Below are 27128 nucleotides of genomic sequence, written 5' to 3' on the forward strand. Positions count from 1 at the left end.
TTTTCATCAAATTTTAAAAAAATTGAACTGAGATAAAAATATTCTTATATATTATATAAATTAAAAAAATTATTTTATGGAATGATTTATGTTATTTTATTTTTAAGAAATATAAAAAAAAACAAAAAGTAAATAAATAATGTTTGTTTTGTAAATTAATAAGAGTAAGAATTTCTATGAAATAGATAGTACATAATTAGGTTCATGGTACAAAAATGGATTAAATGAGGGTGTTAAAGGAGATAAGAAGGGTGGTAAGGGCATATGTTGAAATTGTTGACTGATGAGGCAGAGTTGAAAAGTCAAATGTGGGAACAAAGACCAACCTTAATTCCCTTTTTATGAAACTTTTGTCTCTCATCATCTCTTAACCAATCCGCACATGCGTCACATACTTACACCTCCTCTCATCTCTTAAAAAACGCCACAAAAGTTGTCATCCATTTCTCAAGTCTTCCCAATGTCAATGTCACTTCCAAAAGCCAAAGGGAATCTAATCTAATCTACCCTTCTTAATTTCTAATTTTCTACCGAAATCTTGCCACACTATATATCAAATAAAGTAACACAAGCCTAGTAATTATAAGCTAACAAAGAGTAAGTCCACCACCATGTGATCCTGTTTACTCGTTTGTTACCTCAACTTCCCAAAATACCCCTCACCTACACCATGCTGCCGCACATTTTCCATATCCTTTATGGTCAATCTACTCTATTTTTTCTTTTTCATTTCCATTTCTTCCCCCTTCTATATACTCCTCATTCAGCACTATTATAATTTACCAGTGCTTAGTTTAAGCTTAAAGCACAAAACACAACAGGAGCGGCAACAAAAAAAAAAAAAAGACAAAACAGCGCCGTTTTGAGTGTGAGACAGTGAGAGTGAGAGTGTTTTGGAGAAAGAGAAATCAAATCAATGGAAGGGGGGAATAGGGCGGAAGCGGAGCGGTGGCTGTACACGGCCAACAAGCTCCTGAGTGCACGTGACCTGCATGGAGCTCGGTCATTTGCCATCAGGGCCCGCGAGTGTGACCCACGCTTTGAAGTCACGGAGCTACTTCTCACCGTAATCGACACCCTCGTGGCCGGCGAGGCCAGGATCAACGACCTCGTTGACTGGTACAGCATTCTCCAGGTTATTCGCTACTCACATAATCTCGACTACATCGCCGCCCAGTACCGCCGTCTCGCTGCCATTCTTGATCCACACCGCAACCCTTTCGCGTTCTCCGCCTACGCCTTCTCCCTCGTCAACGACGCATGGTCCGTACTCTCAAACCCTTCCAAGAAAGCAATCTTCGATAACGACCTCAGGCTCCTTACCGAACCTCCTCCTCCTCCTCCGCCTCCTCCGCCCCAACCCGCCCCTGTTCCTATCGTCCCTCAAGCTTTTCCAATCTTGCAGCAGAGGCATAATCTCAACAACCACCAAAACAATCATAATCAAAGCCACGACTTGAACCAGAACCAGAACCACTTCCTCCACCAGAATCCGAATCAGAATCAGAACCACCTCATCAACCAGAATCAGCAGCAGCGACAGCGTCAGCAGCAGCAGCAACAACAACAAGAGGAGGAACGGCAAAGGCAACAACAAGAGGAGGAACGGCGAAGGCAACAACAAGAGGAGGAACGGCAACGGCAACAACAAGAGGAGGAACGGCAAAGGCAACAACAAAAGGAGGAACGGCAAAGGCAACAACAAGAGCAAGAGCAAGAGCAACAGAAACGGCGAGAACAAGAACAAGCGCTGCAACTTCAACGGCAACAACAAGAGCACGAGCAATGGAAACGGCAACAACAAGAACAGGCGAAACTGCAACTGCAACGGCAACAGCAACAGCAGCAGCAACTGTTTTCACTGAGTAAGAACGCTATATCGACGGAAGCTCCCAGGGTTGTGGTGGTTGAGGAGGAGGAAGAGGAGGAGAGGCCGAGTCAGGACAATGTGACTCAGCTGACTGAGCCAACTCGGCCGGCTAGGGCTACTGAGTCGATTGAAACCGAGTTGAACGGAGCTTTCTGGACTGCGTGCCCTTACTGTTACGGTTTGTTTGAGTATCCGAAGGTGTACGAGGAGTGTACCTTGCTGTGCCAGAGCTGCCGGAGGCCTTTCCATGCGTTGGCGGTGAGGTCGCCGCCGGAGTTGACCGGGAAAGACGGGTTCATGTCCTTCTGCAGTTGGGGTTTTATGCCGCTAGGGTTTTCTGGTGATTTCAAGGATATAAGTGGTTCTGCTTCTCAATGGAACCCTTTCTCTGCTTTGGTTCCTTGTCCTCTCAAAGGTGCTGACAGATGGAGACATCTGAGAGGGCCTTGGGCTTACTATGATGATGAGGCTGCCGCCGCGTTTGTCGAGCATTCCGATACCACGGAAGATGATTCTGATGATGATGATTGGAGGAATATTAATGCGAATAAGAAGGTGGGGAGGAAAAGAAGAAGAAGAAGAAGGAATAGGAAGAGTTCTGCCACCACTGCTGGTGGCAATGCAAGCACACCAGTGGAGAGGCCTAGGAGAGGGGTTCGTAACCGTGCTGGCAATGCTGGTGTGGAAAATGGTGAGGCTGTTGGTGCTGGCTCTGCAGCAGTGCCCATTGCAGCTAGGCTAGAATCTGGCAAGAAAGCTGCATTGGCAAGTTTGAGGAGGAGGGGTGCTGGTAATTTGGGGAAGTTGGATCTGAATGTGGAGTTTAGTAATGATGTGGAGGAGACTGGCCATGGAGTACGCGATAGGGCGAATGCAGGTGGGACGGGTAATGCGGAGGATAACATTGAAGGGATTGGGTTTTTTGAAGGGCTTGATGAGTTCTTGAGCAGCTTGCCTATTCTCAATGCTGTTGCAGATGATAAGGTTAAGGGTCATTAGTCTTTCAGTGACTTTTTTTTTGTTTAGTTATTATTGTAGACTTTTGGTATGGTTGGTACTCATGCTGAACTTTTGTGAATTCTGGTTATGTTAGTCTTATAATAACTTCAGCAATACCTCCTTATTTTTGTTTTGACCTGTTTGAGGAGGATGACTTAATTTTGTGTAGATTCTGCATGTTTTTTTGGGAAGCATATAATGCTCATTGGATTTTAGTTTATTCTCACACTCCTCACATATCCATGAAAGTTTGGAGTTGAATTTAAGCTTTATACATGACAATAATTTCTGGTATGTTGGCATACTAAGTACTAACCATGGCTGTGAGCAACACGAATCCTTAATGTATCTAAGTGTTTCATTTGGTGTTTGAGCTTTATTCTTTCAAGTTGTCCATCCTACAACATAGAGAGAAACTCGTTGTTCTCTCTCGAAACTTGATTATCATGTTAATCACATCGTGAAAATTGATTTGTGTTTAGTCTTCTTTCATTTCATCCTAATTTGTCTGTAATTTTTTATTTTCTCTCTAGCTAGCCAATGGGTCCATTAAGATATGTGTTTGGTGGAGTTATATTAATGTTTACGTGTTTATACTGGTGGAGTCTTTCATCTTTCATAAGGGGCTGCTAGCTGCTTGTATTCTCCTTTTGACTGTTATTGTATTCTCCTTCACAAATAGGCTTGATTACACCTCTCTTGTAAATCTTTGTAGTATCTGGTCCTGTACATATAGGTTTTCTGTCAGGTTAATTTTTTACATCCCACCAGGTTGGTTTTGGTTAGTACCTCTCACAACCTCATAAGAATTGTTTATAGTATCTACGTTTCGATGAAGATGATATTGGTTTATATATTAAGCTCTGCCAAGTGCTACTGTGTATTGTCTTTCCTGTTTTGATTTTTGATCATGTGAAGTTGTGATACTGATAAATTGCGAAGAATTCTACATATGTCAAATGTCATGTGCTGCTACATGTCACCACCTATTTTTATAATTGGGTTGACAATGATGTTTTTTAAAATTCTGATTTTTAATTTCAATTTTGGCACTATTTAAAATTTAAGGTACAGAAACCAGGCTTTCCAATTTCTGTTTCGAACAAAATAAAAAAAAAAAAAATCTTAGGTACAATAATTAGACCCTTCGATTTTAGTTTCTTTTATAATTTTAAAAAATATAAAAATTAATTTAATTATTTTATTAGTTTTTATAGTTATAGTTTTATTAATTTTTTAATTAGGTTTTTATTTTTTTTAATTGAGTCTTTATATTGTTTGTAATTTTGTAATTAGGTCTTATTTGTATCAAAAATGTTAAAATTAATAGAATATTTTTTTCAAAGTATATGTGATTAAAGATTTATTTAGATTTTTAAGTATGAATATTTTCAATTTGTTTGAAGAAATATTCAGTTAATTTTAATATTTTTTATACTAAAAAAAATTTAATTATAAAACTAAAAAAAATGTAGAGATCTAATTAAAAGAAACAAAGCATAAGTAACTGACTAAAAATTTAGTGAAATTACATGGATTAATAGAGGAATTAAACCACAAAATTAACCATTGTCTGTTGCTTTTATTTTCTTTTTTGGGTTTGACTTCCCTGCTGTGGGTCTACCTTCTCTTTTTCACTCAACCTAACCTGCCAAGTTTGGATTGAGCTCTTGGATCGAGAACATTTTTTACTTAAATTGGGCCCATTGGATCGAGAACATTTTTTTACTTAAATTGGGCCCATTAAGATGTTTCCCGGGTGTATGATAGGGTACTAGTTTTTGGGTGAGCGTGGTCCAATGTTTTTAGTCCATAGTTTTCTTTTTGGTATTGAGTCTATACATAATTTCTAACAAAACATGACCATTCTACGAGCATGCTTGCTTCATAAATTTTAATCTGTAGTGCATTGTTATATTGTTGAAATTACTCTCTTGTACAAAACTTTGATTAATGAAATTTAGCTTCTTCGCAAACAAAACTTTTCATTAATGAAATTCAACTTTTTCGATTATGTGAAAAAGAAGAATTAAAATTTGAAATGGTTTATATTTATATGGAATTAGGGATTAACAACATATTCAAGCATTCCTTTTTATAGTACATTTTGTACACAATCATAAACTTGTTTTCAGTAACAACGATGATGTTGGTATAGTTGTTAACGCAAACTATAACCTCAAGAATTTGGGTTCTGTTAGAAAAAGAAATTAGACTATTTTTTTGTGCTAGAGAAAAAAACGAAAAAAGGGGAAGAATCAAAGAACAAATATAATGTAATGAATTAATGATGCTCTGATTAAAAACATTCAAATAATAATTTAAATTTAAAGGTGGTCAACAACACCATGATTATAGCTAATTTCAAAGAGTACAGTTGTAGATCCCATAGCATATTTCAAAATGAAGCGTGTACAAAATGCTTTATTACTGCCTTTCCTTTTTTCCTTTACACGTATTTGGCCTCAGATCTGCCACCAGGTTTTAATTCCTTTTATGTAGTGTACATTTTCGCCAAATAAAATAGAATCTTCCGTAGCAATTAGTACTTGTTAAAATTACTTTAAATAGAAATTTTTGAAACTCTTTATATATATATTTTGAAAAACTTAATTGTAAGTATTTTTAACATGAATTTTCTATTTTAGTTAAAATATTTTATAGTTGAATCCATTTGAGTATCCAGAAGTTTCCATAGTTTTACTGGCGCATGCAAAAGCGGAAAACGCCAAATGAACAAAAAGGAGGGTTTTGGGGGAATAAAGAAAGTCAAAAAAAGTTTACAACTTTTTCATTGGAAGGAATCATGGAGAAGTGGTGGTGCACACTTCACAGGCAACTGTGCATATAATTAAAATAATACAAAAAAAATAAAAATAAAAAGTATTTTGTTATGGTTACTTAAGAACCTTGGTTTCTCCGTCTTTGTTGGAGAAAACATGTAACCAACTTTACCTACTCATTTTTAATAATAGTAAGTACGGTCCTAACTTCCAACCAGTGACTGTTTTATTCAGTTTCCCATTCCTAATTATTTTGATTTTTCATATTTCTATTTGTTTTTGTTCTCTCTTTCTTCAATGGCAGCTCCTCCTCCTTCTTCTTCTTCCAATTGCTGTGTTGAGCCTGCCACGTCACCGGTACTATTCTCTTTTCTTGCACATGTCTATTAGTTTTGTTGTTGTACTTGTGAATCAGCTAATCATTGTTCAGTGAATCTGATGTAGCAGATCTTTGGCGGTGCTCGCAAAACAGGGAAAATTTTTGAGCAGCCACATTTGAGAATTTTGCCAGCTTTAAGGTTAGTGATCATTAACTAACCTCTGTTTTTACCTATGTTAGATTTGCTTACTTTATTTTCTAGTCTTGTGAAAATTTTCATGTTATATAGTATGACAAATAATTACTTGAAGAACATGTTAGGAAATGAAGGACTCATTTAGGATCATTCGGTTGAGCATTTTTTATTGTTTGGATTTCTAGTTTTCTTCTAAACCAAAAAGGAAAAAGAATTTACATCCAAGTTTTATCATAGAAGTATTTAGGTCTTGATTGATTCAAAGGAAAAAAAAAGTATGGATATGGTTATGCGGTTTGACTCTCCCCTGAACATTGAACATACAAGTATTCTAATCTCTGGCCATTTCATTTTGGTTACTTGAATATTTCAATCTTTTCTTGTTTCATAAATTATCTAACCACACTATTCTATAGGCTGATATTTGATCATTGGCAATCGCAGTCATGGTAGCTAAATCTATACTAGTATTCTAATCTCTGGCCATTTCATTTTGGTTGGTTGAATATTTCAATCTTTTCTTGTTTCATAACTTATCTAATCACACTATTCTATAGGCTGATATTTGATATTTGGGAATCACAGTTATGGTAGTTAAATCTATACTAGACTGATTTGCTGTGTTTTTGTAGCTACTTATTTGAACTAAGAACAACATACTTACTAAGTCAATGTTATTGTCATGAAAGCCAATGAAACTTTGTTTTGTCTTCCTTTTTTCCATGTGATTTCATACGTCTTGCTCTAATGTTTGCAGGAGAAGTCAAGGTTTTGCTTTAAAGGCTTCTATGGGGTCTCCAGGATTTACACAACAACTTAATAAAAGCAAGCTAGAGACCTTATCTAAAGCTGAAGACAGATGTGATATATTTGATATTCTGAAAAATAGATTTTTAAGTTTTAAGAGTAAATATATGTAAGTATCAGAAAAAGGCCACACTCTAACTCAGTCATGTTCGTTTCTGATGCCTAACAAAAGGAAGAAACTTACTTAATGTTGATTTCTGTTTTCTGTCAGTGAAAATGTTGAACAGTTTGAAAATCTTGCTAAGGCTCAAGCACCAAAGGTAATTGTTCTTCCCTTGTCTATCTTTCATTTTGCCGAGTTTGTTTCTTATTCCTTTTACAGCATTTCTCTCCTCTCCCAACACTAAAGCCTTAGCTAAACATAAGTATTCTTGACTAACAATTTCCGGAACAGTTCATGGTTATTGCCTGTGCAGATTCCAGGGTTTGCCCCTCGAATATTTTGGGATTTCAACCAGGAGAAGCATTCGTGATTCGCAATGTTGCTAATTTGGTTCCCACCTTTGAGGTATCTACTATCACACTCTGTTCAATATATTTGGGTGTGTTCATTTACCATTTTGTTATAGACTTATAGTTGAAAGAATGAAAAGAGATAACATACTTGCCTCTCTAATTCCTTTTCCCTTGTGCAGAGTGGACCCTCAGAAGTAAATGCTGCATTAGAGTTTGCTGTAAACACTCTTCAAGTAAGCATCATTTTGTTCCCTACTCTAGGAATTCCTAATCTTATTCACTTTTTAGTTTGGGCAAGTATTCATGTATCTAAAGTTGAAAATCATTTTGATTAAAATAATGGTTGATCTTGATCTTATGATAATTGCAACTTTTATTGGAAAGATTAAGAGTTGAGCAGAATAATTTTCATTATTGCAGGTTGAAAACATCTTAGTCATTGGCCACAGCTGCTGTGGAGGTATACGAGCTCTTATGAGTATGGAAGACGATGCCAATGGAAGGTTGGATTGCTTGATTTTAGTTGTTGGCTCTCATATATTACTTCTTTTGATTAAAATGTACTATACATTACTAAGTTCAACATTCTTTATTTTTCTATTAGCTTTATACACAATTGGGTTATTGTTGGGAAGAATGCAAGAAAGAAAACTGAGGCTGCAGCTTCCACCCTCAGCTTTGATGACAAGTGCAGGCATTGTGAAAAGGTGATATTTTTTGTTGTCCCATTTGGCTGTTGAGATTTCAAAATGTTGAATAATTTGAATGGTTCTAAAATAGTATGTTGCACTGAGAAGGGAGTGCCTATTGTATTTAGAGAAAAATAATCTTGAGGCCTTATCTGTAACTTTCTTAATATGATTTTGAATATACAAGTTTTGATGTATTCTTTTGTCTTTCGAATTTAAATGGAAAATTGGGGGTATTGGGGAGTTGCTAACTTGGAGGCATGTCATGAAATGAGACACCTATCAGATTTTATCTCCATGAAAATGAAACTGCATTTCACAACACAGAATGAGTGTTTCTATTTATAATTTTATATTGTCTTCTTGCTTTTCAAATTGAATGTGTCCAATACTGTCCTTTCATGTTTCATTTGATCCCAATTACATATAGGATTGATGAAATGTTAAATCTATTTACAAATTGATTATATTGAGTGACTTCAAATTTTAATGTTTTAAGTGATTTTTGTACAGGAATCAATTAATCACTCCTTAGTGAACCTACTAACTTATCCATGGATAGAAGAAAAGGTGGCCAATGGAAAACTTTATGTTCATGGTGGCTATTATGACTTCATTAAATGTTCATTTGAGAAATGGACATTGGATTACCAGGGAACCAAACTGGAGGAAGATGGCAGAATTGCTGCTAAACACAAAGTATTGTGGTGCTGAGATTTTACACCTATTTTCCCTGTGGAATGTATTCTTATTTATTGTCTTGAGTTTGTATTATTAGCAATTTAAAAGCATAGGCTATGCATTTGATTACAATTCATAAAATATTGTATTTTAAGTAGTTAGAACTTATAAGAGACCCATGGACCATTGCAAATCACGTGAAAGTTTATCTGTGCATTCTAAATAAAGTCATTATCAGCCTTGGCCATGTGAAGCAGTGATGGAATTTTTCTTATTCACACATTGCTGTCTGTTGAAGCTAAATTCCTAAGAAGTTATATGCTTATATTTGTTGTTAAAAAAAAAATGTGCAATGTTATTTAAAAATACCTCATCCACATGATGGTGGATGGCAGTATGTGGCTATAGTTTTTATGTAAAAGTTACTTACAAAAAATAACATTTCTCCTTTCATGGTTCCATTCTTCCAAGTATTCAAATAATTTAATATGACATTCAAGTTGCAATAAGCAGATGAACAGGAATGACATTTATATGAACTACTACTACACCTTGATTATTGGTTTCACCAATTATGAATGAAATTCCATAAAATATATACGTAGTTGATGAACATAATCCTCAGTATGCCAGAGAAAAAGCTAATAGGCTGATTTACAAGTGGCTCTACAAAGGTTTAAAATGTCTATCAAGATAACTTTTTTCATAAACCACATATTGTTTTACACTTGTCCCCATAACAGGACAACTAGCCTTACCATGTTCATGTGGTTTGTTCCATACCAGACGGATTCTGTGGATTTGGGCCTTAAACAAGACAATATTTCATCTCATCACCAATAGTAAAAACAAAAACCAGTGTCAGACAGCTAAGAGCTCTACTGGAATTGTTTTGTTGAATGATTTTATCATATAATGATTGCATTAATCAATTATTGATATCCTGCAATAACCAAATACTAGAACCCTTGGAAAATATTAGTAGGAATTTGCTACATCTAGCATCAGAAGAAGCCATGCACAAGGAAAATTAGTCCTAGAATCACTGCAAGTTGAATTTTCCAGCAGATTCAGCATCTCATTAGACTTATGTTGAATCATAATTGATATATACTATATCCATTCTACAATATTAGTCCTTTAAGATCGTGCATTAAAATTAAGAAAGTGCTTAAATGTTTTAAATTTTCTAAAACAATAGATATAAATGACTGAAATAACTACAACAACAAAACTTTAACCTATGCAGAACAGATTACATAATTCAAACGATGATATTGAATCCTATTATGTATCATGTCTACAGTGAGACTGTTTACATATAGATTTCTTTTGACCATTTCATATATGGTTTTCTTAGGTCTTTTTCTATCTTTTGTCTTTTGCCTACCTTCCTAACTGGATGCTTTCTTGTTCTTTTTTTTTACATTTTCAAACTATCTGAGACGAGATTCTACCATCTTTTCAAAAATAGGCGCTACTTCTCTCTTACGACTGTTAATCCATCTCTTATATCTCCACCTGAAATATCTAGTGCTAAGAAAAAATTCCCTTATGACATATATCATTATCATTATTAAGCAGCTGAATTAGTGACAGTAGCAACTTATCCTGAGTAGCAAGCTGTCCACATGGGTCACAAGTTTCACAACCTGTCTATATAAAGGCCATGCTATAACATCCCAATTCACAAAAACATTACTGCTACAAAAGCATATATTCCATAACAACCATTTGAATAGACTAGAAACATGGCTTCTTTCACTTTCTCATCACTCCTTCTACCAATTCTGCTCCTTTCTTTCTCACTAATGATCACTGACATTGCAGAGGCACGTAATGCTCCCAAAGTGCATGGCACTAAGAAACTCGAGCTGCCGCCTCTGCCGGAGCTGCCGCCTCTGCCGGTGGTGCCATCACTGCTGCCTCCGCTCCCAAAGCTTGATGTGCCAGTTTCAGGTGTGCCAATTCCGGAACTGCCAATTCCACCTGTGCCTGCTGTTCTTCTTCCTTCACTGCCTAGTCTCCCTTCACTGCCTGTGCCTATTCCTGCAATTCCTAAGGCCATTCCAACCACTACTCCATGAAAGAACTAAAACTTGTATTCTTTGCTCTTGAACTTGTAACTTAGTGGTTAAGTTTCCTGCATCTAAATTTGGGTTCTGCTTTCTACTCTTCCACTGCATGTACTATCTATGTATTGTTTATAATATTGTTTGTGTGTAACTCTACGTGCCTCTCTTGTGGATTCCTTTTGTAACTGTGTGTGTCCTTAAATAACAAGTTATCTTCATTTTTTAGCATGTTATTGAATTCTTAGATACTACATGGTATTGTTTACTTTACTCCATATCTATATCCTCATCCATTGTTACTCAAGTTTAAAGTACCAATAAACCAAACCCAACTTAGTAGTTTATTACCTTTTTATATAGTTGGATGATGAATATTTTATATCTCAAAAAAAATTAGGAAGCCAATTTGCATGAGTGAATATTATAAGTTTCGTTAAATTTATTAATTCAACAATTATTTCAAGGCATGAAATCTTTTGTGACATATATAAACAAGACAATTCAAATTATTTAACTTGGTTTTTAAATTGTTCTTACCTTAGGGACCAAAATCGTACGGAACTGGCGGCGAAAGCAGAGACAGAAGTGGATCGTGGACAACTTCTTTTTCTTCTTTCCTTCCCCCTTCCTATTCTTCTCTTTTCCTTTTGTAGGAGCAAAAACACTCTTTTTCTTATTATTTTTTTTATTTTATAATTTTTTTTGTTATAGGTAATTAGATTCAAAATTTTAAGATTTAAGTAAAAAGGACAATTTTAAAACTTGGTTTTAAAGCTTAGGGAGGATTTTGTATGCAATAAAAGGTTGGGCATGAAAAAATTTTTGACCTATACCTACTTTAACCCTTTAGAAATCAAGAGCCACATATATTTTTGAGTAAAGTATCGTTTTTGTCTCCAACGTTTGGGGTAAGTCCTATTTGTGTCCCTAACGTTTAAATCGTCCTACTTGTATCCTTAACGTTTATAAAAGTGATTCAATGTTATCCTACTATCAATTATACTAATAAATTAGATTATATTTTTCAATGATTCTCAATTAGATCTCACTTGGATGTATTCGATTTTAATATTATACCCACTATTTGTATTTAGATTCAATTATGTCCATAGAAAAGTGAATTATGTAAATGTTGTAGGAATTAGTTTCAACATTTGATGAGCTACTTTTTGGAGTAGATCATTGATTCTATCCCAGACATTTATATTCTAACTTCAAGAAGAGATTTTTAAAACTCAAACTATAGCGCTCATGATGTGTAATTGACGGCAGGATAACATTGAATCACTTTTAAAAACGTTAGGGATACAAATAGGACGATTTAAACGTTAGAGACACAAATAGATTTACCCCAAACGTTAGGACAAAAACAATAATTTACTCTATATTTTTTGTACTAGTTGGCCATAAAGGGACAAAACTTACCTTATCTAGTTCTAGTGGTTACATAGAGCACCCTCTCTCTCAGTAAATTCGTCTCCAAATATGACATTATACCTCGTATGGAGTTTGATGGTTCAATTATTTGAGTAATCGGCCTTTGCTGAGATATTACAGAAGCAATACATTTCGTGTACAAGGTATATAATGCCTTGTCAACTTATCAAGATTCAACTATAACCCCACAAAATCATGATGCAAATCACTTCAATGTATACATTTTCTTTTATGTATCTTTATTTTTTTAAAAATATACAAAATAAAAATAATAAAAATACCAGGCCTCTACAAGTTGTTACTACTTGCTGCTAATAGGAAGAAAACATTAGTTCTGGACTAGAAATTAATTATAAATTCATAGTCATTTTAACACCAAAGTCGTTGTAGTATAGTGGTGAGTATTCCCGCCTGTCACGCGGGTGACCCGGGTTCGATCCCCGGCAACGGCGTTCCATGTATTTTTTTTTGCAGCAAAAAGAGGTTGGTTGTCCTAATTTAGAATTTGCAACGCTACACTATCCAAGTCCAAGGAAGGTTAACTAACAAAACCAAATCTCTAAACATGTTTCCCACAAATTAATTAAAAAGCCTTATCTATAAAAAGGTCCCAATTGATGATAATAATATCTATCAAAACCAAATTGAAAGCTTGTTAAATTTTGCATCCAATTAAAGGATCTGCAATAATGGGCTCTTACCAGAGTTGGTTCATGATGGCAATTTTGGTTGCTATTGTTTCATTCTCAGGCATGAAGAGTGGCGTAGGAGCACGGCATCTTATGCAAGCAACAAGTGTGCCTACACTTCCAAAGCCAATAACATTGCCACCATTTCCACCATTGCCACAGCTTCCACTTCCAAAGCCAACACTGCCCAACATTCCTTCTTTCCCAATCCCAACGACTATTCCAATCACTTTCCCCTTCTTCTCCCCACCACCTTCTACCACCACCCCTTGAAAGTTGAAAATATGAATATGATGATTATTATAAGGGCTATATTATATATACCTTCTCATGTTCTTATTAGTTGCATTGTTCACTACTTAATGAGTTATTGTACTCGTCATTTTATGTCATTTTTACCTTTCACTTTATTTGTTTAATTTTCTTGAGTCTTTTCTGTTGTATGCACATATGGATTATTGTATTTGGAGACCTATTGTTTAGAATATATCATCCTTTATAATAAATATTATTCATCTTGTGTTTAACACTCTTTTTTTTTTTTTCAAAGTTAGATGTGAAACTTGAATCCACGACTACTAAATGAATATAGAGAGACAGTATCATTTGGGTTATAACTCGTTAGCGTGTTTAATACATTATTTTGCAAATTATATATAACAAACTAATAAAATCTTACACTTAAAAATTAAATTTTAAAAATATTATATTATATTTACACCAAAATAAATTATTATGAAACAAAAAAAAGTATTATATAACATAAAAATATTAATTAAAATATAAAAACATAACATCTATTATTAATTTCACTGAACATATATATATATATATATATATATTATCAAGAAACATATTTTAGGGATAAAAAACGTTATTAAGCCATGGGAGGAAACAATTTACGCAATTCAGCCAAAATGAATTCTGATACACCATTCCACCAAATATGACTTTTATATAATTCGAATCAATAAAATTCAAATTATATTTACACGTAATTCGAATTGAATCACATCGAATTACTCCCAAGCAATATTCGAACGTAGTTCGAATCAAATTGTATCGAATTTTGCATGCATAGTTCGAGTTATATTAACTCGAATTACTTGGAGCACGTGGCCTAAGGTAGTTCGAATCAAATTGATTCGAATTACTCACATTTCGAATCAAATGGCTAATTACACATTGTATAATAAGATACCAGAAAAAATACTATATAATATAAAAAATATATACTAAAAGAAGTATAAAATAAGATTATAGTAAATTAACTCTAGTATAAAATTATTAAATATAAATTAATTTTAACTCCTATTAGTACATTGAATTAAAAATAACATATAAAAATGTACTTGTATTTATTAAATTTTAATAACATATAAAAATTAATGACTTTTTAAATATTTTTTTATAATAGGAGTACATTTTTATATACTTTAAATACTTTGTATAAAAATGTACTTGTATTTATCATACAAAAATAAAGTGTTGTGCCAATATAATAACATTATAACATTTTAAATCAATTTTTTTCTAGGATTTTATATTAAAAGCAGCACATGAAAAAGCATTATTGGTATTTTAAAGCTAATTTAATTAAAAAAGATAGAACTGTATTTTTTAGGATTTTATGTACATAATTAGGCTAATTTTTTTTAATATTGATCAAAGATGTGTGTTACACTATATTATTTGGTTTCAAGTAAGTTTTACTCTACTATATGTTTTTTTTACTTTTCAAAAGACACAAATCTAAAAAATTTTATAAATTAATTTAAAAGAAAATATCATTGACGTTTTATAAAATTTTATAATTCAAAAGACACAAATCTACAAAATTTTATAAAACGTCAATGATATTTTTTTAAAAATTAATTTATAAAATTTTTTAGATTTGTATCTTTTGAAAAGTAAAAAAAAAAATATAGTAGAGTAAAACTTACTTGAAACCAAATAATATAGTGTAACACACATCTTTGATCAATATTAAAAAAAATTAGCCTAATTATGTACATAAAATCCTAAAAAATACAGTTCTATCTTTCTTAATTAAGTTAGCTTTAAAATACCAATAATACTTTTTCATGTGCTGCTTTTAATCTAAAATCCTAGAAAAAAAATTAATTTAAAATGTTATAATGTTATTATATTGGCACAACACTTTATTTTTGTATGATAAATACAAGTACATTTTTATACAAAGTATTTAAAGTATATAAAAATGTACTCCTATTATAAAAAAAATATTTAAAAAATCATTAATTTTTATATGTTATTAAAATTTAATAAATACAAGTACATTTTTATATGTTATTTTTAATTCAATGTACTAATAGGAGTTAAAATTAATTTATATTTAATAATTTTATTAAATATACCTTGTATTCATGTTGGATTTATGCATCCCTGATAAACAGCATGAATATGGTGAAAAGGTTAAAATCATAAAATGTTTACACCCTTCTTTTAACACCGTAAGTAATTACAATTAACTCTTAATATGGTGGATGAATTGATATCGATTTATTTATATATATATAAAACTTTATTGTATAATAAAATTTCGATGATATTTTAAAATACTCATTGAAAAAACAAATTGAAAAGGATAAATAATTACATTTAAATTTGAGATACTCAATTACTCCGAGAGTTATCGATTTGGATTTGATTATTATATAATTAAATAAATCTTGAGAAGTAATAAAAAAGTTAACTTAAAAGCAGTCAATCTTAATTTTGGATATAAGAATTTTTATTGACCAATTATTTTTTATTGATTTTTGTTGTCCCCCTAACAAAATCGTTTACAATTTATTTTCAATAATGAGAACATGAAAATAATTAATCAAATTGGAGCGGCTTACTTTAAAAAACTAAGTTTATTAGTATCAAGTTATTTTACTATAATAGTTATTTTACTATTTATCATAAGAAAATTTTCCAACTACTTCAAAGTACAAACCCTGCATCAACATATTTCTGTAGGAAATAAAAAAATTAATATAAAATGCCTTTTTTGTTGGTCAAATTGAGCTAACTTTGAAAGTGATGAAACGCTATATGCTGAACTCCATTAGATCAACCAACTTTACTAACACACAACAAACAATGTAATATTCTTGTAAATTAGGCAAGAAATAACAAAACTAGTGTTGGCCATTCTACTCCTACATTTGAATATTTGTGTTCATAAATTATAATCAGTTTACACAAGTTACAATAACCAAACAAGAAACAACCATTCCACCTCATCAGTAGTCTAAGATAAATAAAAATGATTTATTCAAATCAAAACAGGAAGGTGAACTAACAAGACCAAGAGTCTCTAGTTAGTTCTCCAAACTTTGAGTTGAGTAATTGAAATCACACACTCTAGCTAGTTCTATATAAGAACAAGCACCATATTTTGGCTTCTCATCCAACCTCAAAGCAAATCAATTTACCATATATTCTCTTCTCTTCTCTCATTTCATCAGCCATGGCATCATCAGCAAGAAGATCTTTGATGACAGCATTGCTTGTTGCTGTGATCACCATGTCAAGCATGAGCATGAGCCTAGCAGCTCGCAATCTTTTGCAAACAAGTGTTCCAAATTTGCCTGGAAACATTCCCAATCTGCCAAAACCAACAGCATTGCCACCATTGCCTACAATTCCAACATTGCCTTCAATTCAGGGCAATAATGTTCCACCATTGCCAACTATTCCAACTCTTCCACAACCATCAACTACCCTGCCTCCACTTCCAAGCATAAGCATCCCTAAGATCCCAACCGTCCCACAGATGAACCTTCCCCCATTGCCGGCCACTTCACTTCCAAACTTTCCCTCAATCCCAACAACTATGCCCTCCATTCCTTTCTTCTCCCCTCCACCTTCACCCTCTGGCAATTAAAAGCTTTCTCTTGGTGGTTTATTATGCATGCAATGGATATTATGTTAGCTTGATTTCATATACGTTCGCTTGTGTGTGTGAGAGAGTTTTATGATTGATGTTATCATTATTTCTTCTTTGTAGTTTGGTGTGAGAACATTGTACTATTTATTTTCCAGTTCATGAATTTATTGGTATTGCTTGTACCTTTTTCATACATTATTTATAGATTGTGACTTATTATACTATTATGATGTCTTCTCCTTTTAAACTTCAGTGCTGTTTGTAATTTATTATTGCGTCAATGACTTATTCATATAATCATATGTATTAGAATTTAGAGCCGTGACCCATCAAATGATAACAAAATAACTAATATTTTACCAAAAATTGAAGTGTACATTTCAAATGAAAACTATATATCACCATTAATCAGCAACAAAATTGACCAGTCAAAGTTGGAATTTATGGGATTCAAAAGGTGTCATGATAATTCGAGCTTAAATCTATGCTTTCAACTAATGAGAAAGGTACAGTCCATAGATGTTAAATCCAACGATTAATTCTTGAGAAGAAGACATGAATATCCACCACATATTAATCTCTTTAGCTACAATGCATTTTAGTACTCTAAACTGCTGATTCATCATTAAGGCCGTCTCTTTAGCTAGCCTAATTTTGGTCACTGACAGCCATTAAGGTAAATAAGCTAGAAGGGAAATATAACGAACCATGAGGTTGATCAAGAGGCATGAATCTTGTCACTTCTGCATCTATAGCAGACATATCGATGGCTCAATTAACACAGTCACCAACATTTGATGCCATTTAAAACCAATTTCGATTAGGTATAACTCTATGAACTAAGACCTTGACTAAACTGCAAATCCCCTTGACCTTTTCAAAATAATCCTTGACACTGTCCACCTTTTCATACTAATTTACTACAATCATACACTCCAGCAATGACCTGTTCCCATTTAGTTCTCTTAGATTTCTTCATTGGCATGTCACTTTTGAGGATTGGCAATGTCCAGGCAAGCGGGAAAATTTTGGCATCAACATTGCCTGACTTTGTAAACATTCCTGCCCTGGATTTTCTACCTTTTGCCCCCCCCCCCCCCCCACCACCACCACCAAGAAACAGAGTGGCCAGAGTAAAGGTTGCCTCGAATTACCACACTTCCTTCAGAATAATCCAGCACCTGTATGCTCCACAGCAAAGAATGTAGCATAATATAGGCTGCATAGCAAATATATGCAGTAAAATAAAGGTTAAACTCCAAGTCTTCTAACTATGTTTATTTGCCCCCATGCCCATTAATGGCCTTCTTAGGTAGTGTATCATACTATCATATGATTCCCTCTTTTATAGAGCATGTGTCTCATATGTATGGAAAACTCTATTACTATTGAGTAGTTTATGTTTATACTCTGCTGTTACAAGCTTCAGACTTGGGGGGACTATGGTAAACAAATTCAGTCAATCAATAATTCAGACTCTTAGTTATCTAAACAACTCCATAGTTAATAAGCACTTTACGCTGGCATATTCATCGGTTAATCAGACAACAACTACCATTCCATGCACTATAGACCAAGAATGATGGAGCAATTTCTCGACCAGTAAACAGAGGGACACAATAAGATTCAAGCATGCTTTTAAATATTGAAAAATGTAATTGGCATAAGCCACAAAATTCTGGTTTCACCAATATTAAGTCATATAAGCTGACCTTACAGAACCAAATCAATCAAAACCTTTTGTCTCAAACACATCAGAAAATTCAAAGTATTCTAGCTAGCTTCATATTTGGGGTCGGCCACGACCAAGTGATATGCTATAACCAAAGCAAAAATGAAAATGCCAAGAAAGTTGGCAAGGAATCCCAAGACTTCATCATCAATCATCTCTAACTTCGTCTTCCTGAGGTACACAAGTAACATTAAAAGGAGATAAGCACATCATCAAATACAGATGATTAACACAATCTCAAATATCATTATTGAATTAAATCCACAAACAAATATAATTCCCCATTGGCCAAGAAACTAAACACCAAAAGTGATAAAATTAACATAATTGAACTCTCTGTAAATATGATTCAAACAGCTTACAACTCCATTTAACTATGATATACAAGTCATAACACTAACAAGTTTGCCCCAATATTCCAACACTACCAAATTCAAATCTCAAAAACCTTGCCTCACTATTATAGCTATCACCTACCCATGACACCATTTTCACATTCACATTGCTTTTAAATATACAATCCAATGCATCAGCTAAATTTTTAATCATGTATGAAAATAAATATGGGTCGTTGGATGTTAAATCCAAACAGAGCATTCAAAGCGTAAGGCGACTGAAACTAAACAGAAGGGGGAAAAATAAACATAAAAATAAAAAGATTTCAAAATCACATATCGTTGACAATCACAACGAACCAAAATGAAATCTCGTTCCTGCGATGCTTTTTCTAAAGGGGAAAAATCAGCACTTCAATTGAGGGATAAACGACGAAAAATTCAATACCGAAACACAGGAATAACGAAATTAAAATAGAAAAGATGAGAATTTTGACCTTCTTGTGACGGTGAAGCAGTGCAGTTGAGATGCTTTGTTTTGTAAATTTAGGATCGGAGTTTGGTAGGAAACAATTAAAAACAAGGCGAGTTGTTAAACGCCGTCGTTTTCATTTCAAGACGTTACGATTAAAAACAAAAATCTGTGGCTGCTGGGATTCGAGCCCAGGTCTCCACGGCCACAACGTGGAATTCTTACCACTAAACTACAGCCACTTTGTGTGACGTTTTTCAATAATTAAAAGTATAATCTTATTTTATTTAGTATTTACTGCTCTCTCATATCTGATTTTTTTATTTTATTACTGAAGTGCAAACATTGTAGAAACTAGAAACGACATTCAAGGATAAGATAGAGAGTGGTGACTGTGATTGGAGTGGGACACCAATGTTTTGTTTTGGTTCAATAATTGGAGCATAATAAATCATTTTGGCCAAGGGTCTTAAACTAATCATAATTATATATGTACGTGTCACTTTGTCTGCATGTATTATCTTATTTTATTATATTTCACGTAAGGACTTATTTCTTTTCCTCTCTCAGTTTGTTGTCCTTATCCAGTATTAAGTAACATTCTAGTTTAGTTTCTTTTCCAAATTAGCTCCTTTGTTTTTCTCTAGAAAAACTTTATCATGATTGAGTAGAGAGACAATCTAAACTGATCCAAAGTGATTCTCTTTTCAGCTATTGTGGCTTGATGATGACCTTTTGAAGTCTTTATGATTTTCTAGCTTACAAGGGGGATTTGGATTTTTCACCTGCTGTGATTCTTTTCAGGTATTTTGTCTTAACAAAATAGTTCATTACTAATTCATTGCTCATTATACTGCATTTTCTTGTATGTTTGGGTCCTAGAATTTGATATAGTGCTGACTAACATATTGTCTGAGTTTGTCATGTGATTAAAATTCTGAGTTCTTATTGATCCACTGTGTTTTTCCAAGTTTTGCAACTTTGGCTAGTTCTTGTAGTTATGGATTGTTATAGTGAGATAGATATCTCTTATCTTGTTTTTCAGGCTCTGTACCAGAACTATTTTCTTGCAACTTTGTGACAAGAAATGGGAAGTTGCAATGAGGGAAAAATAAGGTTCTGCATTGACAGAGGTGGCACCTTCACTGATATTTATGCTGAAATTCCTGGACAAGCCAATGGCAAAGTGCTAAAACTTCTCTCAGTTGATCCAGCCAACTATGATGATGCTCCGGTTGAAGGAATTAGGAGGATCCTTGAAGAATACACCGGGGAAAGAATTCCTCGAAACTTGAAAATTCCTACTGATAAGATAGAGTGGATTCGGATGGGGACAACTGTGGCAACAAATGCACTTTTAGAGAGAAAAGGAGAAAGAATTGCTCTGTGTGTGACTCGTGGCTTTCGCGACCTTCTTTACATTGGCAAGCAGACTCGTCCTAACATATTCGACCTTACTGTCACAAAACCATCAAATCTTTATGAGGAGGTGGTAGAGATAGATGAAAGAATTGAGCTGATCCATGAGAAGGAGGAAGAATACACAAAGCAGTCTTATTCTGCAAATTTAGTTAAGGGAATTTCAGGTGATCTTGTTAGAGTTGTGAATCAGCCTAAGGAAGAAGAACTGAAACCTTTGTTGAAAGGCTTGTTGGAGAAAGGGATAAACAGTTTGGCTGTTGTGTTTATGCATTCCTACACTTATCCTCAACATGAAGTGATTGTTGGTAAGCTGGCTGAGAGCCTCGGATTCAGACATGTTTCTTTGTCATCGGCTTTGAGTCCGATGGTTCGAGCAGTTCCTAGAGGCCTAACAGCTACTGTGGATGCTTATTTGAGTCCAGTCATTAAAGAGTACTTGTCAGGGTTCATAACTAAATTTGATGAGACTCATGGGAAGGTGAATGTTCTGTTTATGCAATCAGATGGAGGGCTAGCACCAGAAAATCGATTCTCTGGTCACAAAGCAGTTCTATCTGGCCCTGCGGGTGGCGTTGTTGGTTACTCCCAAACACTTTTTGGGATTGAAACAAGCAAGCCCTTGATTGGATTTGATATGGGAGGCACTTCTACTGATGTGAGCCGTTACGCTGGACAATATGAACAGGTTCTTGAAACTCAGATTGCTGGAGTTATAATACAAGCAACTCAACTTGACATAAACACTGTCGCTGCTGGTGGTGGATCTAAGTTGAAGTTTCAGTTTGGTACTTTTCGCGTAGGGCCAGAATCCGTTGGTGCTCAACCTGGTCCTGTTTGCTATAGGAAGGGTGGAGAATTGGCAGTTACAGATGCCAATTTGATCTTAGGATATATTATCCCTGATCATTTTCCTTGCATTTTTGGTCCAAAAGAGGATCAGCCTCTAGACATCAATACAACTAGAGAGGAATTTCGGAAGCTTGCCAAACAAGTAAATTCCTACAGAAGAAACCAGGATCCAGATGCAACAGACATGACTATTGAAGAGATTGCACAAGGATTTGTGGACGTTGCGAATGAAACAATGTGTCGTCCAATACGGCAATTGACTGAGATGAAAGGCCATGAGACAAGGAACCATGCTCTTGCTTGCTTCGGTGGTGCTGGACCCCAGCATGCTTGTGCCATTGCCAGGGCACTGGGCATGAATGAGATACTTATTCACAAGTTTTGTGGGATCTTAAGTGCATATGGAATGGGACTAGCTGATGTTGTTGAAGAGGTACAAGAGCCATATTCTGCTGTATATGGTTCTGATTCTCTCCTTGAAGTGTCCCAAAGAGAATCCTTGCTGATAAAAGAGGTAAAGCAGAAGTTGAAAGAACAAGGATTCAAGGAGGATAACATAGTGACACAAACATATTTGAATTTGAGGTACGAAGGGACAGACACCTCAATCATGGTTAAACAAGAATTTGAAGGTGGAAATGCAAGTGACTATGCTGCAGAATTTTCGAAGCAGTTCAGGCACGAGTATGGATTTGATCTACAGAACAGGAATATCCTCATCTCTGATGTTAGAGTCCGCGGGATAGGAGTTACTAACATATTGAAGCCACAGCCTCAGGCACCTGCTTCTGGAAATCCTGAAATTGAAGGTAATTACCCGGTTTACTTTGGAAGCTGGCATGATTCACCTCTCTACAAACTTGAAAATCTTGGCTATGGACATGTTATTCTAGGACCTGCAATCATCATGAATGGAAATAGTACAGTCATAGTAGAACCAAACTGCAGAGCTACAATTACCAAATATGGTAACATCAAAATTGAAATTGAAGCCCCTCTAAGCACTGCAAAAGTGGCAGAGAAAGCTGCAGATGTAGTTCAACTCTCAATTTTCAATCATAGATTCATGGGAATAGCTGAGCAGATGGGAAGAACACTGCAAAGAACTTCCATATCAACAAATATAAAGGAAAGATTGGATTTCTCTTGTGCCCTTTTTGGACCTGATGGAGGACTAGTTGCCAATGCTCCTCATATACCTGCACATCTCGGAGCTATGTCCACAACAGTTAGTTGGCATCTAAAGTACTGGGGCGAAAATTTGAATGAAGGAGACGTGTTGCTGACCAACCATCCCTGTGCTGGAGGTAGCCATCTCCCTGACATGACTGTGATCACACCTATTTTCCACAATGGGAAGCTTGTGTTCTTTGTGGCGAATAGAGGGCATCATGCAGAAATTGGGGGCATCACTCCTGGCAGCATGCCTCCTTTGTCAAAGTTTATATGGGAAGAAGGTGCTACAATCTTCGCATTCAAGCTTGTGGAAAAAGGAATTTTCCAAGAAGAAGGAATTGTTAAGCTACTCCAGTTCCCGTCGGCTGATGAAGCGCCATATAAGATCCCTGGAACTCGCAGGATTCAAGACAACTTATCCGATCTAAGAGCGCAGATAGCTGCAAACCAAAGAGGAATAAACCTTGTTGGCGAGCTTATTGAGCAGTATGGTCTTGAGACTGTTCAAGATTACATGAATTATGTAAGACTCAATGCAGAAGAGGCAGTGAGGGAAATGCTCAAGTCAATTGTCCCTAGAATTAAGTCTCAGACAGCCATACCTGGTGGTGAGAATAGTAATATTCTGACAGTTGAAGAAGAGGACTACATGGATGATGGTTCTGTTATTCATTTGAAACTTACCATTGATTCTGATAAAGGAGAAGCAGTTTTTGATTTTAGTGGAACAAGTGAGGAAGTTTATGGCAACTGGAATGCTCCAAAAGCTGTGGCAGCTGCAGCCGTAATATATAGCCTCCGCTGCTTGGTGGATGCCGATATTCCTCTCAACCAAGGTTGTCTAGCACCAGTGAAGATTCACATTCCACCAGGATCATTCCTCTCTCCGAGTGACAAGGCTGCAGTGGTTTCTGGCAATGTTCTAACATCACAGCGGCTAACTGATGTTATACTAACTGCATTTCAAGCATGTGCGTGTTCACAAGGCTGCATGAGTAACCTCACTTTTGGTGATGATACTTTTGGTTACTATGAAACAATTGGAGGCGGTGCCGGGGCTGGTCCAACATGGGATGGAACCAGTGGTGTTCATGTTCACATGACAAACTCTCAAATCACTGATGTGGAGATTCTTGAGCAAAGGTATGCTGTGATTGTGCACAAATTTGGAATAAGAGAGAATAGTGGTGGAGATGGATACCACAAAGGAGGTAATGGAATTGTTAGAGAAATAGAGTTCAAGTGTCCAGTTACATTGAGCATTCTCTCTGAGAGGCGTGTTCATGCACCAAGAGGATTGAAAGGTGGGAAAAATGGAGCTCGTGGGGCCAATTTTCTTATCAGGAAAGATAATAGAAAGATTTATATTGGTGGAAAGAACACAGTTCAAGCACAAGCAGGGGACATCATTCAGATTTTAACTCCTGGTGGTGGTGGATGGGGTTTTCCTAAGTGATTATTATTATTATTTACTTGCATTTTACTATGTTATTTTGTATGAATAAATATTTGTGTTGTGTTTTAAATACCTTGGTCTGGCACTCTGGTCTATACTATCAATAAATCTTGTCTAGCATGGATGATTGTTGATTTCTTAAGGAACGTTTTTTGCAAAAGTTAGAGGGAAACAAATCCTGAAGTTATATATGTTGAGGGGACCCCAAATACTAATTTAACTTATTTTTGAACCATACACAACTTCAAAGTTTTGCCCTATAAACCTGGAATCGTTTTGAATTCCTCTCTGGCTTGACAAGAACAAAATAAGTTCTTCTCAATTCCACTTTTTGGCCACCGGTGCAGTTTCTGCTGTCAACAAAATCTCAAAGTGAAAATGCTGGACATTGTTAAAAAAAATATATAAATAATTTCTAGTTCATCCTAATACTTTTTAAACGTTTTAGGAATGAAAATTTTGACATATATATCACTAGAGATCTGCATTGTATACTAGCATATTAATCAAATTAAAAAAAAAAATAATCTTCTTAGCCTTTCTGCTAAACCAAGGCAATTATATAATGGCATCACAAGCTTACTACAGCTCCATTGAACAGAACAACAAAAGAATCAAGGAAAACAAGCCTTTATTCTTTATTTATAGTACGATCACATCACAATGACAGAGTACAACATGCACCATTCTTGGCATTCCTTATTGACAAATTCCAAAATACAGAAAGAAACTAGAAAGAGGACAATCATCAAATCATAATATAACACTGGAGAGTGGTGACCATTCAGCGAAACACAAAAGACTATGCACCTTAATAACTAGGTTCTCCATTCAATTCAATTCAAATTCAACCCCACCATTGGTGAACTGCAACACCCTCATCTCTCAGCCTTCCATACAAGGCTAAGCACTCCCAATATGCTCTTCGTCTTCGACTACTCTTTCTCTTCCCCTTCTGCCACCACTCATTCTTACACTCCAAGAAGAGTTCATCCACCAAGCACACTGTCCTTTTCTTTATCATCTCCTCCACCACCTCTGCTTCTGCCTTCATCACAACATACTCTTCCTCCTTCACATGCTTAGACAACCAAGCAGAAGCATCATCAGCATTGATACTACGAGTCTCGAATTCTGTGTTCTTCTTGGGGTAGTTATGTTCAAACCATTGTATTACACCCTTGTTTTCCTCAGCCAAGCCTACTTCAATGAATAGTCTTCTACTATAGCCTTCAAGAGAATCACCCGACAAGTTAGGTAGGTACTTGAAACTCTTTCTATACTCCAATTTGGTGTCAACCTCTCTAGGTGGCTCAAGGAGCACATCTTCAAGACCTTCCAACACCATTTTCTTTTCTTCATTTCCAAATTTGCAAAGCTTCCTCTTTTTGGAAGAAGATGAATCATCAGCCAACTTAATAGTGGCCGAGCTGGTCTTCCTCAATGCAACAATGATGGAATCATATCTCCTAAGGTACACAATTCTATAATTGGATTGTTCTCTGAAAGCTGCATTCAACGGTTGAGCAGCCAATGGAAGAGCCACAATGCCACCAACTTTCAGAATTCTATCGACAAACTCGGCGTCTTCGGAAGAAGTGAACACAAAGTCATAGGACTCATCAGGGAACAAGCCTTTCTTCATTTCCAAATCAGAGTCCATGACCACATCAACCTCATTGTTATTGAGGATAGCAACACCTCCAAATCCAAATCCGCCATGGAAAGAGCTCAAAAGCAGAGCCTTATCATCCTTCTTGAATAGACCTTCTTCAGCCAAATCATGAACAACCGAATTCAGCAGCCCCGCATTGAGATAACCAGAATAGGTTCTGGTACCGGATACAGAAAACAACGAGCTTGAACTCGAACTCGAAGAAGGGAATCCCGTAAGAATGGTTCCCAAGAAAGGCAAAGACACAATAACAATAGCTAAAAACAAGGATCGTGACAAAATGCGCAAAACCTGAGCCTCTGGGATCCTAATGACAAGAACAGCATCGGGATTGAAAGCAATAGTTCCACCATGAAAATGCATCCCCATCCTGCTCCCTTTCCTCTTACCCTTACACACCTTACCGAGCTCCATTCAGACGCAGAAAAAAGGAATGTGATTGTGAAAACAAGAAAGGAAGAAAGAAATTCTGAAATTCCCAAATTAAGAAATTAAAGGTGGGAACTTTGTAGTTTCTAGCGAGTGCAGAACCTGGCAGCGGTGTGGTTTCCACCCACGAGAGTTACACGATTGCTTAGAATTCTGCAGCAGAGGAGCAACAAGAGCATGATCCTCTGGACCTCCATTGGCTCCGCTCAGATCGGTGGTGTGGTTAAGCAAGTTGCTGTCATCTGAGAACACGTGGCGCACACGAGGAACGAGATTAGAGAAGACGAAAATGATTGAAGTTTTTGCGAGCGAGAAAGGGAAAGAGAGAAGAATGAAAAATTTAATGGAAAGGGAAAGTTGTTGAATTGAAATGAAGGGTGTGAGGCTGAGAAAGATGAGGTGTGTGAGTTGAAACTTGAAATCTATGTTTAGAAATTTCATGGCGTGAGTGCAGTGTTTCCGTTTTTTTACTTTTACCAGACTCTGACGCTGGTTCCCTTATTTTTAGCATTTTCATGACTCTTGCTGTTATCGCCTTTGCCAATTCTCTCTTATTATTCAATTATGTTTTTTTATTTTTTAAACAATAAATTTGAGAATGAGTTATTTTTCTAATGTGATCATTAATGTTGTGTTTGTTTTTAGTCACAGAATATTAAAATAAAAATACAAAAATACAA

At 35.3% G+C, this 27128-nt stretch overlaps 6 protein-coding genes and 2 non-coding genes across 14 annotated transcripts; 5 read left to right on the forward strand and 3 right to left on the reverse strand.

Annotated features, from left to right (window-relative positions):
* Window positions 1-455: 455 nt before the first annotated feature.
* Window positions 456-3089, forward strand: LOC107623843 (uncharacterized). Its single transcript, XM_016326233.3, has one exon. The coding sequence runs from the start codon at window positions 917-919 to the stop codon at window positions 2867-2869; it is 1953 nt and encodes a 650-aa protein (XP_016181719.1). The 5' UTR covers window positions 456-916; the 3' UTR covers window positions 2870-3089.
* Window positions 3090-5764: 2675 nt separating this feature from the next.
* Window positions 5765-9047, forward strand: LOC107624054 (beta carbonic anhydrase 5, chloroplastic). Of its 7 annotated transcripts, none has more exons than XM_088505455.1 (10): window positions 5765-5843; window positions 5957-6009; window positions 6100-6170; window positions 6925-7083; window positions 7186-7234; window positions 7369-7482; window positions 7610-7663; window positions 7851-7933; window positions 8035-8137; window positions 8633-9047. In XM_088505455.1, exons 4-10 carry the CDS (start codon window positions 6956-6958, stop codon window positions 8831-8833), a joined length of 732 nt encoding a protein of 243 aa, XP_088361581.1. In that variant the 5' UTR covers window positions 5765-5843; window positions 5957-6009; window positions 6100-6170; window positions 6925-6955; the 3' UTR covers window positions 8834-9047. The 7 variants fall into 7 exon arrangements, with proteins under 7 accessions (XP_088361581.1, XP_020969919.1, XP_088361577.1 ...); XM_021114260.2 differs by having other exon boundaries at window positions 5769-5843; window positions 6083-6170; XM_088505451.1 differs by having other exon boundaries at window positions 5774-5843; window positions 6097-6170.
* Window positions 9048-12692: 3645 nt separating this feature from the next.
* TRNAD-GUC (transfer RNA aspartic acid (anticodon GUC)) lies at window positions 12693-12764 on the forward strand. The gene has a single exon. It is a non-coding gene; the product is annotated as a tRNA-Asp (tRNA).
* A 3353-nt stretch (window positions 12765-16117) lies between these two features.
* LOC107620086 (uncharacterized) lies at window positions 16118-17194 on the forward strand. The gene has a single exon (XM_016322305.3). The coding sequence runs from the start codon at window positions 16483-16485 to the stop codon at window positions 16897-16899; it is 417 nt and encodes a 138-aa protein (XP_016177791.2). The 5' UTR covers window positions 16118-16482; the 3' UTR covers window positions 16900-17194.
* Window positions 17195-18515: 1321 nt separating this feature from the next.
* On the reverse strand, window positions 18516-19559 carry LOC107621572 (dolichyl-diphosphooligosaccharide--protein glycosyltransferase subunit 4A). Its single transcript, XM_088505465.1, has 2 exons — window positions 19467-19559; window positions 18516-18805 (listed from the first exon to the last, which is right to left on the reverse strand). Exon 2 carries the CDS (start codon window positions 18787-18789, stop codon window positions 18676-18678), a length of 114 nt encoding a protein of 37 aa, XP_088361591.1. The 5' UTR covers window positions 18790-18805; window positions 19467-19559; the 3' UTR covers window positions 18516-18675.
* A 52-nt stretch (window positions 19560-19611) lies between these two features.
* TRNAH-GUG (transfer RNA histidin (anticodon GUG)) lies at window positions 19612-19683 on the reverse strand. Its single transcript has one exon. It is a non-coding gene; the product is annotated as a tRNA-His (tRNA).
* Window positions 19684-20002: 319 nt separating this feature from the next.
* LOC107622624 (5-oxoprolinase 1) lies at window positions 20003-24486 on the forward strand. The gene is made up of 2 exons (XM_016324590.3): window positions 20003-20245; window positions 20487-24486. The coding sequence occupies exon 2, from the start codon at window positions 20529-20531 to the stop codon at window positions 24342-24344; it is 3816 nt and encodes a 1271-aa protein (XP_016180076.1). The 5' UTR covers window positions 20003-20245; window positions 20487-20528; the 3' UTR covers window positions 24345-24486.
* A 472-nt stretch (window positions 24487-24958) lies between these two features.
* On the reverse strand, window positions 24959-26889 carry LOC148579124 (uncharacterized). Its single transcript, XM_088505475.1, has one exon. The coding sequence runs from the start codon at window positions 26431-26433 to the stop codon at window positions 25192-25194; it is 1242 nt and encodes a 413-aa protein (XP_088361601.1). The 5' UTR covers window positions 26434-26889; the 3' UTR covers window positions 24959-25191.
* Window positions 26890-27128: the final 239 nt, after the last annotated feature.

The sequence above is a fragment of the Arachis ipaensis genome, chromosome B10 (genome assembly GCF_059453495.1).
Source record: "Arachis ipaensis isolate K30076 ecotype BB chromosome B10, ASM5945349v1, whole genome shotgun sequence".
Taxonomy (NCBI): Eukaryota; Viridiplantae; Streptophyta; class Magnoliopsida; order Fabales; family Fabaceae; genus Arachis; species Arachis ipaensis.